This window comes from Dendrobium catenatum, unplaced genomic scaffold (genome assembly GCF_001605985.2).
Source record: "Dendrobium catenatum unplaced genomic scaffold, ASM160598v2 fragScaff_scaffold_621, whole genome shotgun sequence".
Lineage (NCBI taxonomy): Eukaryota > Viridiplantae > Streptophyta > Magnoliopsida > Asparagales > Orchidaceae > Dendrobium > Dendrobium catenatum.
In genome coordinates, this window is record NW_021319083.1 from 16,116,216 (window position 1) to 16,130,478 (window position 14,263).

At 32.8% G+C, this 14,263-nt stretch overlaps 2 protein-coding genes across 2 annotated transcripts; one reads left to right on the forward strand and one right to left on the reverse strand.

Moving 5' to 3' along the window:
* The first annotated feature begins 2,274 nt into the window (after positions 1-2,274).
* On the forward strand, positions 2,275-5,827 carry LOC110100776 (40S ribosomal protein S7). Its single transcript, XM_028695187.1, has 6 exons — positions 2,275-2,349; positions 2,784-2,881; positions 2,975-3,048; positions 3,124-3,247; positions 4,301-4,483; positions 5,435-5,827. The coding sequence occupies exons 2-6, from the start codon at positions 2,807-2,809 to the stop codon at positions 5,555-5,557; spliced, it is 579 nt and encodes a 192-aa protein (XP_028551020.1). The 5' UTR covers positions 2,275-2,349; positions 2,784-2,806; the 3' UTR covers positions 5,558-5,827.
* A 5,527-nt stretch (positions 5,828-11,354) lies between these two features.
* On the reverse strand, positions 11,355-11,741 carry LOC110100775. The gene has a single exon (XM_020828433.2). The coding sequence runs from the start codon at positions 11,739-11,741 to the stop codon at positions 11,355-11,357; it is 387 nt and encodes a 128-aa protein (XP_020684092.2).
* Positions 11,742-14,263: the final 2,522 nt, after the last annotated feature.

Consider the following 14,263-nt stretch of genomic DNA (forward strand, 5'->3'; position numbering starts at 1 on the left):
TATGTATTTTAAATTTTTCATAAAATTTAAAATTTTTTAATATCTTTTACTATTATATGATTTTGAAAATACACCACATCCTAATCATATACTCTCAAATTATTTCTATGCTCTACAATGCAATTAAAATGAATAAAATGATTTTTTAGGAATTATTTATAAATAATTCACGGAAAAATTCGGATCCAACATTTTCAAAATAATGAAATGTATTAAATAAATTTTTAGAAAATATGCAACTCATAGAGAATTTTGCAAATTATGCAATTTTATGTGAAAATAGGCTTCTAAATCTTTAAAAAGCATCTTCCTAAATTTTCAAAATTTTAAATCTATTTTAAAGAATTAAAAAAAATGGTTAGCTTACAAAATTATACTTTTAAGTAAAAAATTAAGATGAGTAATTTATATTTTAAAACATTTTTTTTTCTATCATCCTTTAAAGATTTCTCCTACCAAATTTTTACTCAATTCTTGAATGTTGAAGGTCCACTCAAACTCTCTTTTACTTCAGACAAAAGGAGAAAGAATCTTAAAGGAATTGTCTCATAATCTAAACATGCAACACATGAAGTTATTAATATCAACTTATTAATAGTTGAGTAAACTTTCGTGCTTATACTTTGAGTATGATTAGGAAGGTCGTAGTTTTTTATAAAATTGATTGTAAAGTTATTGTAGAGAAAGTAATTTTTAGAAAGCTGCTTTACAAAACAGCTTCCTAGCATAAAAAAAATCTTGAATGAAGTAAAAAAATAGTGGCCAAATAGATATTATGGATGAGTTGTGAAAAGCAAAGTAATGAAAAAGTTGTCCGTAATGAAACTTTTGTGTTGATCATTTCAAGTTTAACGTGACCAAGAAGCTATGAATATGTTGAGTCTAGTTTTTCATCAAAAATAATATAAGAAAATTTAGGATTAAGCATAGACCATCACACTATATTATTGTCTTGAATTTTTCATATGAAAATATTGTTGTTTGATGGGACGACTCTAAAAAATTCACATAACCAGTATAAATATCAAGCTAAAATTTAAATTAGAAACTTTGGAATTAAATTCAAGATCATTTGAACTACATTTTAACAAATTTAGAGTCAAACTGTATGTCTCGATGAGACAAACTTATTTGCACTACAAATGATCCAATCCGACTACAAATGAGCTCAAATCAAACACTTGAATTATATTTAAAAACTTTTGAACGTAAAATTAATGAACCAAATGATTTCCAATTATAGTATGCTTATAATCAAATTGAGCGGCTTGATGAGATGAATCTAACAATCCTAATATCACTCGATTTTGATATCATTCAGACATTCAAATGTTTGATAAGTGATATATGATCAAAGAGATCAATATGAACCATATGATAGAGTGCTATGGATTTTGACCGAAATTACCAACATGCCCATCTTAGATCTCATACTTTACTTAAGAGGGGATTCAACAGTTCAAAGAACTAAAGAAATCTGATACATTTTATGGGTATCACCAACAGTATTCATCACCAGCAATCGCCGCCATTGTCTTCAGACTATTTTCAAGTTCTAAACCATTCTTTTCCACTTGCGAGGAAGGAAGGATTTTTTGTATCTCTTATTCTATAATAAATTATTTTGAGCAGGCTAAGTCCCATAATTTTTTTCATTCCAAGATTTTTCCCAGAAAAAATTTCTCATCTCTCATAACTTTTTCACTGTGTTAGATTTTTATATAATGGTAAGGCATTAAACTCTCACTCACATGCTGCAAATTTTAGCTTCTTTGATATTAATGATTTACGTAAAAAATTGTAATGATTGAGAGCAAATTTTTGTGATCTTATTAGGCTGGACATAGTTTCATATTATCAAAACCTACATGTAACAACTTGCAATCTAATATAGGCAAAGAATAACTATTAGCTTTTTTCAACCTTATTATTCTAATTCAACAAACGGTCCCTTAGTCAATTATTGTATGCGAACGCCAAACATCGTCCGGAGATCAATCAGAATACGCCACATCACCTCTTCATCATGTACCATGGCCCGGTACCGCTGATGTGGCTGCACCTGATTCATCTCCGAACGTAGAGCTATATCCGGCCTCCGCATAAAATAATTTCTCGAATAAGAGGGCTTGTGCCCAACTGAATTGCCTAACCCAACCGAAGCCAACGCGCCCAATTTGCGGTAATAGCACCGGTTTTTTTAGCAAGCCGATCGCACGTGCCAAAGCCAACGAGTAAACCGTAACGCTATATATATATATATGCAGAAGAAATGCCAAATGAAAAGATCCTAACCAAAACCCTAGGCTTCGCGGCGAGCAAGCTTCCCTTCCCTCGTTCCTCCACCAGGTTTGTGGAACGGCACATCCTCAATTTCCTAGTTCTTCTCTGCTATGCAGATCTAATGTTTGTTATCTACTTTTAAATCCACCTGACCTATTCATATTTTGTGTTCGGCGTAATCTAAAGATCTTCGTGACGAATATTGTGTTTTTAGATCGTCTGTGTTGTTGAATTTAACACTAAAATGTAAATTCTCTTAAAAGCATATGCAGAAAGATCATTCATGGATGCTAATTCTCACCCATTGCGCATTATCTTCTAATAGTTGGTAGGGTTGTGAGGCAAAATATAGACGCCAAAGTAATATGATATATAACGTTTGTTAAAAAACTCAAATCGTTGAGATATTCTGTAAAATGTTTAAGAAAGGAGAAGAATCTCCATTGTTTCTTTTCATTTTTGTGTTTGTTAGCAATTGTTTGTTTCACAAATTGCTGCAGGATTAACTGTAAAACTTACCAATATGTATACGGCAAGGAAGAAAATTCAAAAGGAGAATGATGCTGAGCCCACAGGATTTGAGGATACTGTTGCGCAGGTTAATTATGTGGAATATTCTCATGAAATGCTCTGTTTTATTTTATTTTTTATTGTGGCTTTCATGGTATTGAGTTACTTTTACTTCTGTCAGGTGCTATTTGACTTGGAAAATACAAACCTGGAACTTAGGAGTGATTTGAAAGATCTTTTCATAAACTCCGCTGTGTAAGATGAGACAGTTGTAGTCTAGAAATTTTTATTTATTCACCTTTGTTGCTTCTAATGGTTTCCTAGTTGCAGTTTGATGGATGTCGCTGGGAATTGCAAGCCCATAGTTATTCATGTTCCCTACAGAATCAGGAACGCCTTCCGCAAGATTCATTTGAGGCTTGTGAGGGAATTAGAAAAGAAGTTTAGTGGAAGGGTTAGTTTGTCTGTGGCTTTTGCTTCCCACAGTTTTCATTCTACCTTTGTCTTGTATATTTGTAGGTTTGCTTGTTTGGAGAATGAGAAAGCTAGTGGAATTATCTAATTGTGCATTGGGAATTATTCATTTTGCAATCTGAAATTAATTGCTTTAATGATTAATTGTATGACATCACTTTTTCTGTCATGCTTTTTTTATTTTAAAAAAAAGATATTGGCTATAGTTACAACATCATACAAAATTTGGCAGGCCTAACTGTAAACTTTTAGGAAAATTTTGTTAAATTCTCATCTGTTCAAGCAGCCTCTTGTTCGAAATTTACTAGTTTGAAAAAAATTGAGTTTTATCTTAAACTTTATTGAAGCTCTCGAGTTTCAGGCAGCTATTATAACCAATTGATGCTAAAACTGGTTTTAAATGTCTTTTGTTGTGGTTACAACTGCATTTTAATCACTAATTGAAGAAGATCATTATGTTGGTATGAACTTAATTGTGAATTTTATGAAAAGTCTTAATAAATGTGATACCTTAAATCTTACTAATGAGTTAATGTTGCAATTCATAAAAAATAAGGTGCCCCTTGATATTAAGCAACACCCAAGCTTCTTTTGACAATTCCTAATGTAAATGTTCTTACATGTACATTCTAGTCCTAACCGGATATGGCCTTTAAAGTTCTTGCCAAGTCCTAAGTTTTACATTTAGTTATGGATCATCAAATTGAGTTTGATTTACTGCATCATTTGCATCTTCATTGATTGCTTTTATTGGCTTTGCAAATTAGTGTTATAATCATCTTTTCATCGATGAGCTGAAACAGATTCCTTTTTTCCTTTGTGACTGTTATGCAATTTTAAAATTTTTAAATAACTCATATTAGGCTTAGTGTGCATTGCAGGTGTAATACTTTACTCCTAAAATTACCCAACAAATCTTTTTGTTTTTTGGGGCATATAGATCCTCTCTTTTATCCAGTTCTCTATCCTCCTTGACTATTCACTTTTTTCCTTGTAGCATTTGGTTTATTTGATGCAACCGTTTATTTTTTAGGAGGTTGTTATTATTGCTTCTCGTAGGATAGTGATGCCACCCAAGAAAGGTTCCTCAATCACTCGCCCTCGCAGCCGCACTCTCACTGCAGTTCAGGATGCTATTTTAGAGGATATTGTTTACCCTGCAGAGATTGTTGGAAAGCGTGTGAGATATAGGTCGGATGGCTCCAAGATTGTCAAGGTGAACATCTACTTTTTAAACTAAGTTCTTATAAGCTAAATCTATTAGTTTTGTACTAATTGTTCTTAAACTAAGTTCTTATATTTATTTGAGCTACATTGTGCATTATTGTATGCGTGGTTATATATCTATTTGAATTATTGACTCTGTATGTTCAAGTGAAGGCAGTACTCATAACATATTCTTGATATAGTTCTAGAATATCCAATTAAAAATAAAAGTTTTTAATCACTAACATAATTGGTTGTTGTTAGACTGGTCCTTGGTGGACCGGTTGAGCCGGCCCCTTCTAAGGGGCCGGTTCATGTATACAGGAGAAGGGGGCGGCGGCAAGAGAAAGAGAGAGATTGGGTGGGGTCCACTAGAGATTCAAAATTCAAAGTTTGGAGCCAAAGAAGGGCGGCAAGGGCTTTTGGGTCTTTTTTGCTTTAAAGATTAAATTTTTTTAATGATTAATTGTATGCCTAAGTATGAGGGAGAAATTAGGGTTAGGATTATGCTCGATTATTGTGTTCTCTTGGAGTTTCTTCTTGGTATCTTGATCTCTAGATTCATCTAGAGATTGAGAGAGAACGATTCTCCTCTCGAATTGAGGATCAATTATATCTTTCCTTTGTTTCCTTCCATTGATTTGACTCCTATAATAAAATCTATTGTTTTTTATTGTTTTCATTGGATTGTTGAGTTTTTCCCACTGATGTTATCAATCTTGTTAGGATTTACTTGAAATATTCAAATATTTCCTATCAGTTTTGTCTTTCTAATCTCATTAGTAATATTATATTTTTTTCCAGGAGATAGCTCTTTATTTCAATACATGTCATGTAGTTATTTTTATGTTTCTTATCATGTTGATTCTTTCATGTTCATGTTATTTATACATATATTCTCAAGTATTTCAACTATTTTGTTGCTTAGTTAGTGACAACAAACTCCATTGCTTTCTTGCAGATTTTTCTGGACCCTAAGGAACGCAACAATACTGAGTACAAGCTGGAGACCTTTTCAGGAGTCTACCGCAAACTGTGTGGAAAGGAGGTTGTGTTTGAATACCCAGCTATTGAGAACGCTTGAACCTTCTGGTATTGACATTGGCTCTTTCATTAGTGTAGGAGATGGGGAAAATTTGATAATTTTATGGTGTTCAGTTACAGCAAAGTTTAGTTTTGTTTGACATTGGTGGCTCTCTTTTTCTAGTGGTGATAGCTCCATATTGGAGACCTTTGGGTTAATAGCTCCACCCTTTGAAAAAATTTAGAACATCATATTGTTTAAATATCATATAATATGTAAGATGGGACACTTGTAAATTAATGAATGAGACTTATAATCACATTAATACAATGGTCCATGCAATTTTTTTTTTATTACTCGGCCTAATGTGAGCTTTTTGATTATAAGCTAACAGACCGGGCTTATAAATATTGTGCATTAGTTAAACTTTGGTTTAATTAGGAATGACTTTCTTATTGCTTCTTAGAACAGCATTGTAGTATAAAAATTAAAAATTTTATTCTAGAAAACTGCTTTAAAAAGCAATAAGGAAGTCGTCCCAAACGTAGCCTTTATTGACATGCCATACCTATACATCTCATTGCATCATAGAACAATGTGATGCTAATAAAATGAAAAACTATAAGAATAATAACACATCATAATATAATAATATCTATCATAAAATATCATAAAAAAATTAATTAAAATTATAAAATTAGTAACAAAATAGAAAAAAAAGTTAAATTATTAAATAAATCTCATGTTTAAGAGTTTGTCCTTACATTATATAATTTTTTTTTAAAATCATTTTATAAGATAGTGATTTCAAAGAAATATCAAAATTAATTAAATTGCAATCTTTAAGATGAAATTATAAATCAATGCAATATTTACTTATGATTAATTATTTTTTAATTTTTTAAATTAACCACATATTAGCTCTTATTTATCATTAACTCTAAAAAATGCCCTAATTGTTAAGTCTAATATATATATATATATATATATATATATATACTGAATCATGCATTTTGTTTTTCAAACTTGCCGAAGCATTAAAAAAAATGCATTTTAAATTTTTCATAAAATCTAAAATTTTTTAATATCTTTTACTATTATATGATTTTGAAAATGCACCAAATCCCAATGATATACTCTCAAATTATTTCTATGCTCTACAATGCAATTAAAATGCATAAAATAATTTTTTAGGAATTATTTTATATTTATTTTTATTTTCACATTTTATGAATACTCTTATATGTTAATGTAGGTTTTTTACAAGTACTTAATAGAAAATATAAAGTCACGTAAGCATTTACTGGCTCATGCCACGTGTCATGTATAGTATGTAATAAGTCATAATTAATATCAAAATTTATTTTATATTCTCTATAATAGATAGTATTTATTGTAGCCCTCTAAGTCTTATAAATAAATAATGAAAATACACAGTTTCGATTTTTTTTTTGACACTAATATACAAAAAATTTTATACTTTTTGAGATTTTTTACTTTGCACTATAGTCTCTCTTCTACTCTCCATACCTACTAAAGTCTCATAACATGTGTAATTCACGGGAAAATTCGGATCCAACATTTTCAAAATAATGAAATGTATTAAATGAATTTTTAGAAAATATGCAACTTATAGAGAATTTTGCAAATTATGAAATTTTTTGTGAAAATAGGCTTCTAAATCTTTAAAAAGCATCTTCCTAAATTTTTAAAATTTTAAATCTATTTTAAAGAATAAAAAAAATGGATAGCTTACAAAATTATACTTTTAAGTAATAAATTAAGATGAGCAATTTAAGTGGCTGCATATCATCCTTCAAAGATTTCTCCTACCAAATTTTTACTCAATTCTTGAATGTAGAATGTCTACTCAAACTCTCTTTTACTTCAGACAAAAGGAGAAAGTATTTTAAAGGAATTATGTCTCATAATTTAAACATGCAACATATGAAGTTACTAATATCAACTTATTAATAGTTGAGTAAACTTTGGTGCTTAGACTTTGAGTATGATTGTGATGTTCGTAACTTTTTATAAAAGTAACTACAAAGTTGTTATGGAGAAAGTAATTTTTAAAAAACTGCTTTACAAAATAGCTTCCTAGCATAAAAAAAATCTTGGATGAAGTGAAAAAATAGTGGCCAAATAGATACTATGGCTTAGTTGTGAAAAGCTAAGTAATAAAAAAGTTGTCCGTATTGAAACTTTTGTGTTGATCATTTCAAGTTTAACGTGACCAAGATGCTAGGAATATGTTGAGTGATCTATTGCAGAAAACAAAAGAGTACATGCATAATAAGGAGATTATTTTCTCATCTGGCTTTCTATATCTAATGTTATTTTCTTTTATTATGATAAAAAGAAAGATGGTCACTAGGATATTAGGAAAGTGGAACAAGAGGGTGAGAGAGTAGGGTTTTCCTCCCCTCCTCCTCCCGCAACTTTGTCCTCCTCTTCTCCTCCTCCGGCTTTGTCGGAGGACCTTCTTCTACTCTCTCTTATGGCTTCTTCGCCTCCATCCTCAGTTTCCCCCCCTTGGCATCGTCTTCTGGAGGTGTCCCCACTCCACAACGTCTTTGGACACAAATCTTCGCACCCTCCAACCCATCTCCCATTGATCTTCACTTCTCTTTTCATCCCTCTAAGCGAGAAATTATACCTTTTTCTGGTGATAAGCTCGCCAAAGGTGTTATAGATTGGGGCCTTTGCCTAGTTGGATACTCCATCGGGAGAAGGCCTTTCTATGAGGCGCTTCTTGGTTCCATGAAAAAAACTTGGGCTCTTAAAGGTTTGCTGCAACTAATCTCCCTCAATGATGGATTCTTTTTGCTTCGCTTCACTTGTTCGAAAATTACAAAATGATCTGGTCCAGAGGCGTATGGTTTCTCTTAGGTAAACCTTTTATCCTCCAGAAATGGCACCCCAAATTTAAACCCAAGAGAGAAAATTTCTCCTCTGTTCCGGTTTGGATTAAGATCCATGATCTATCGCTTGCATGCTGGAATTCAGAGGGCATATCCAGAATCGCAAGCAAAGTCGAAATCCCACTGGCAGCTGATAACTTAACCATTCAAAGGGCTCTGTTAATGTTTGTTAGAGTCTGTGTGCTCATTGACAATGAGGCCAAATATCTAAAACAGATTGCTGTTTCGCTTGATGGGGATATTATCCGATTAAAAGTGCAGTAGGAATGGAGGCCCTCTCCATATTTGCACTATAAGTCTTTAATCCATTATTCTTCATTATATCCGTCCAAGCCAGCTACTGTTGAAACTAGGATCACCTCTGTTGCGGACCCTAAGACACATCCTAATAAAGGGAGAAGTTTTAGTCGGAAACGTAGAAATCGCAGAACTCCTGATCATCACTTAGACAAGGAACCAATAAACTGTCACGACCCAACCCTGTAAGCTCGCATAGGCGAGGCAGGAACAGAGGTCGGACAGGAAGAAACAAGCCTTCATAACATAACATCAAAAGATTTAACATAAATCAAACATCTTCAACTATATAATGAAAGAGCCACTAAAGTAATTCCAAGAAAAACTTCCATTTTTCATTCATCTTTCAAAAGAAACATGTACATAGAGATTTCTTCCAAATGAAGGGATCCAAACAAATCTAACTCTCTAAAAAATTTTACATACATCCATCTATAATCAAAATAATAAAACTTAAAAGAACCAACCGCCCGTTGTCTCCCTACGACGGTAAGTGCGCGGTGGTTGGTCTGCCATTATCTAATCACAGGATCTCCTAAAAATTTTCCACAACATGGGTGAGTCATAACTCAATAGGCAAATGCTTTTTCAATTAAATTTAGAGAAAATAGGGCGAGTAAAATAACATGTATGTCAATACTTTGTGTAGGAACATTAAACAAATCATAAAAATTAAGTAACATGCCTCTAGGTCGACCATTAAGCCTCTTTCTTCAGTTAAGCTTGCAACCAATCACTTTACACAATACATGAATTGTTTTCATAAATCATAAAATGTTTTATATGTATATAATGTAATATATTTCTTATAATCACCCGTCTCGGAAGTATCTTTTATATTGATTAGGTACATTTTGTTTGGCCAAACCCTTTGCCATTTGGTTCAAAAGAACCCCTTTATCATTTAGCTCAAATGAGCCCCTTAACCATTGGCTCAAAGAGCCCCTTTACCAAAAATACCTCCGCATCAACATGCACATACATTCATTCTTTAATTATTCATAAAAAGATTCTTATTTATGCATATGATTAATTATCTCCTAATATGCTACATGATTTCATGATAGCATGGGGAAAGAAATGAGGTAAGTACATTATTTATGCATCACTTTCAAAAGAAACAAATGCATTATATACTATCACATAAGAGATGTACTTGCAATGTAAGATAACACATGAGTAAGAACTTATATATGATATTAAGTATAAGCTCAATTGTCTCTAAACCATTTCCGAATGAGTTCATATGATTAGACAACCATAGAAACATGTGCATAACATTTAGAGCATAATAAGATATAAAAACAGTACGATTGGAAGAATGCTAAAAATTTTCACGACAGTATAGAACATGCTATGGTGAAAAGAATTGAAATTTTCTTCTAAATTTAAAAGTGCCACATTTACCTACCTTAATACAATGTGATATGTCAATTATCCTTACAAACTCTTCCTTTCCACGCATTTAATACGTAAAAGAAACACTCACATCAAGTAAAAATCACTAATCCCACATAAATTCTCTAAACCCTTGTACTATGGTAATAAAGGACCCCTCCATAATTCATGTTCATACTTCCGATCTAAACCCCTTAAATACTTTTTTTTTTTATAGAAGAGTCACATTCTTAAATCTCTATTTAAGCACACACCATTCCCTACTCTCAATTAGCATTTTAAAATTAAATTTTATTTTTGAAATTGTTAAATACCAAAAATAAGAAAATTAGTTTTTAATGTAAGAGTTCTAAATTTGCTTCTAAAAGTCTTTCCAAACCTAATGGAAACCTTCAAGCTCAAAAATTCTATGATTAGGAAAAAATCCTAATTTCCAAACCAAAAATTTCTTCACAAAAATGCATTATTTCTATTATGGGACTCCTAATGTCATTTAAAAACTATCATATAAAACCAATTTGAAAGAAAAGAAAATATAAGGAAACCCTATTTTTTTTTAAATCCACATTTTTAGGAAAAACATTTCTTTCTTAGGTTTAAAAACATCCCTTAACTCTTCCCTCAACTTATCTCAAAGAAAAATTTAGTTTTCTCAAAACGCTAATTTCCTTCCCTTAATAAAAACTCAATGAAAAAAAAGAAACACTTGCAAACCACTTACCTTAACCTTATCTTAGATTTCTCCTTCAATCCCCCTCGAAATCGCCACCGAAAACCACCTCCAAAAGCTTCGATTCCGCCTCCTACCGGACGCCCCCTTTTTCTCGCTCGGTTCGGCCGCAAGACGGAATAGGGGACCAAAATATTTCAGTCTCCTATTTAGAGTGGGAGCCTAATTCCATTTGCCTAAAGTCCAAACTACCCTCACTTAAACCATTTGTGTTTTAACACTCTTTTAGAACATTATAGGCATTTTCAAATTTACATGAATGTTAATTCTTAAATTATGTGAAATTACATATGAGTTCTATATATCATTTTGCTCAGAATTTTGCGCTCTATTTTATAAAATTATTTGAATCGAATTTCGACAACTTTGAAAATTTTACTTAAAACTCAACGCGACGCATCGAAAAGCGTGCGAGGTCTAAAATGACATTTCTGCGGATTTTACAATTCTCCCTCCCTTATAAAAATTTTGTCCTCAAAATTTAAGACAAGCATTAAAAAATCATACCTTAATCAAATAGGTGTGGGTAGCTTTCCCTCATCTCTGATTCATTCTCCAATGTAGCATCTTTCTCAAATCCATGCTTCCAAAGAACTTTAATATGAGGAATCTCTCTAGTTCGTAACTGCTTAACATCATAATCTATGATCTTCTTAGGTTCATCTATAAATGTGAGATCTGGTTGAATATCTATTGCTTCAGTACTGATCTTCTGAGCTTCATCTGCAATGTATTTCCTCAAAGAAGATACGTGGAATACATTATGTACTCCACTCATATGAGATGGCAAAACCAATATGTAGGCCACACTTCCAACTCTCTCTGGTATTTCAAATGGGCCAACATACCTTGGACTCAATTTTCTCATTTTGTCAAATCTCTTTACACCCTTCATAGGACTAATTTTGAGGAATACAAACTCTCTAACATCAAACTCAACAATCTATGTTTGGCATCGCAGTACTTCTTATGTTTGTCTTACATTGCCTTCAATTTGTCACGGATCAATTTTATCTTTTCAGTAGCATCATCTACTAAGTCAGCCCCAATGATCTTTCTTTCTCTTGTTTCGGCCCAACATAAAGGAGTTCGACACTTTCTTCCATGCAAATCTTTATAAGGTGTCATACCTATACTTGATTAGAAACTATTGTTATAAGCAAATTCAATCAGTGGGATGTGTGTCTCCTATTTGCCACCAAAATCTAGTACACATAATATGAGTAAATCCTCTAATGTCTGAATAGTCCTCTCTGATTGACCATCTGTTTAAGGGTGGAAGGCTGTACTGAAAGTAAGTCTGGTGTCCATTACCTCTTGAACATTCCTCCACAATCTAGAGGTGAATCTCCCATCTCTATCTGATACTATTGATCTTGGTACACCATAAAGTCTAACAATCTCATTAATATACACACTTGCCAACTTCTTAACAACATCAAATTGCTTGATAGGTAAAAAGTGTGTCGACTTAGTCAATCTATCTATTATCACCCATATAACATCATGATCATTTCTGGACCTGGGTAAACCAACTACAAAATCTATGGCTATGTCTCCCACTTTCATTCTGGTATAAGTAAAGGCTGTAATAAACCTCCTAACTTTTGATATTCTATCTTAATCATTTGGCAAACTGTACACTTAGCCACCATTTCTGCTACACTTCTCTTCATCTCTGGCCATCAAAAGTATTCCTTCAAATCTTGGTACATCTTGTTACTACCTTGGTGAATGGTATAACTTGAATAGTGAGCTTCTTAAAGAATGTCCTTCCTTAAGTCTCCAACATTAGGGATGCAAATTCTGCCTCTATACCATAATAGATTATATATCCTTATGAAGCTCAAACTCTTCCACATGACCTACCTTCACCATATTTAAGATTTTCTTAAATTCTGCATCTTGTGACAAAGCTACCCTTATCCTGTCTTTTAATGTGGACTGAATGATCATCTGATTTAAGGCCACAAACTCAGCATCATTGGGCTGAACTACAGAAATCTCCAACTTCTCCAAATCTCTTATCAACTCATGTTGTTATGTAATCATCCAACTGGCACTACTGGAAGTCTTCCTGCTCAAGTCATCTGCTACTACATTTGCTTTGCATGGATGATATTGCATATCCAAATCATAGTCCTTGATAAGCTCCAACCATCTTCTCTGCCTCAAATTCAACTCTTTCTGTGTGAAGATATATTTCAAACTTTGATGATCAGTAAAAACTTTTCACTTCACCCTATACAAGTAATGTCTCCAAATCTTTAGGGCAAATACCATTGCAGCTAACTCATATCATGGGTTGGATAGTTTCTTTCATGGTTCTTCAATTGCCTATAAACACAAGCAACGACCCTTCCATTTTGCATCAGTACACAACCCAACCCTTTGTGTGAAGCATCCCTATAAAAGCTGAAATCCATCTATCCCTGAAGGAATAGTAAGCACTAGAGTCGTCATCAAACACTATTTCAATCTTTGAAAAGCCTCTTCACATTGATCTGACCATTCAGATTTCATTGCCTTTTGGGTCAATCTAGATAATGGCATTGCTATCCGAGAAAATCCCTCAACAAATCTTCTATAGTAACTAGTTAAACCCAAAAAGCTGCTGATCTCTATCATGGTAGTTGGTCGAGGTCAATCTGTTATAGCTTGTACTTTGTGCTGATCCACAAAAATCTCCCCATTACTGATCACATGCCCCAAAAAATTTACACTCTTCATCCAAAATTCACATTTGAAGAACTTTGCATACAATTTATTTCCTTTTAATGCATATAACACCTTCATTTGGGGATAAACTAGAATATCATCTATGAATACTATCACGAATAGATCCATAAATGTCTTAAAAATTCTATTCATAAGGTCCATAAACACTGCAGGGACATTTGTAAGACCAAATGACATTACTACAAATACGTAATGTTCATATCTAGTATTGAATGTTGTCTTTGCTTTGTCCTCTTCTTTGATCTTAAGCTGATAGTATCCTGATCTCAAGTCTATCTTGGAAAACACAAAGGCACCCACCAACTGATCAAACAAATCATCAATTCTCAGAAGAGAGTATTTATTCTTTATAGTCAGCTTGTTCGATTCTCTGTAGTCGATACAAAGCCTTAAACTTTCATCCTTATTCTTAACAAAAAGCACAGGAGCACCCCAAGGAGAAGTGATAGGCCTGATGAATCCCTTATTAAGCAATTATTGAAATTGATCTTTCAACTCCTTCAACTCTTTTATCGACATCCGATAAGGAGCTTTAGAAAGCAGATCTGTTCCACTAACCAGCTCAATAGTAAGATCAATCTCCCTGCTTGGAGGCAAGCCAGATAAATCATCTGTAAACACTTCTGGATATTCTTGCACAAAAGGTATCTCCTCTAATCTCTTCTCTTCTTTCTTCTC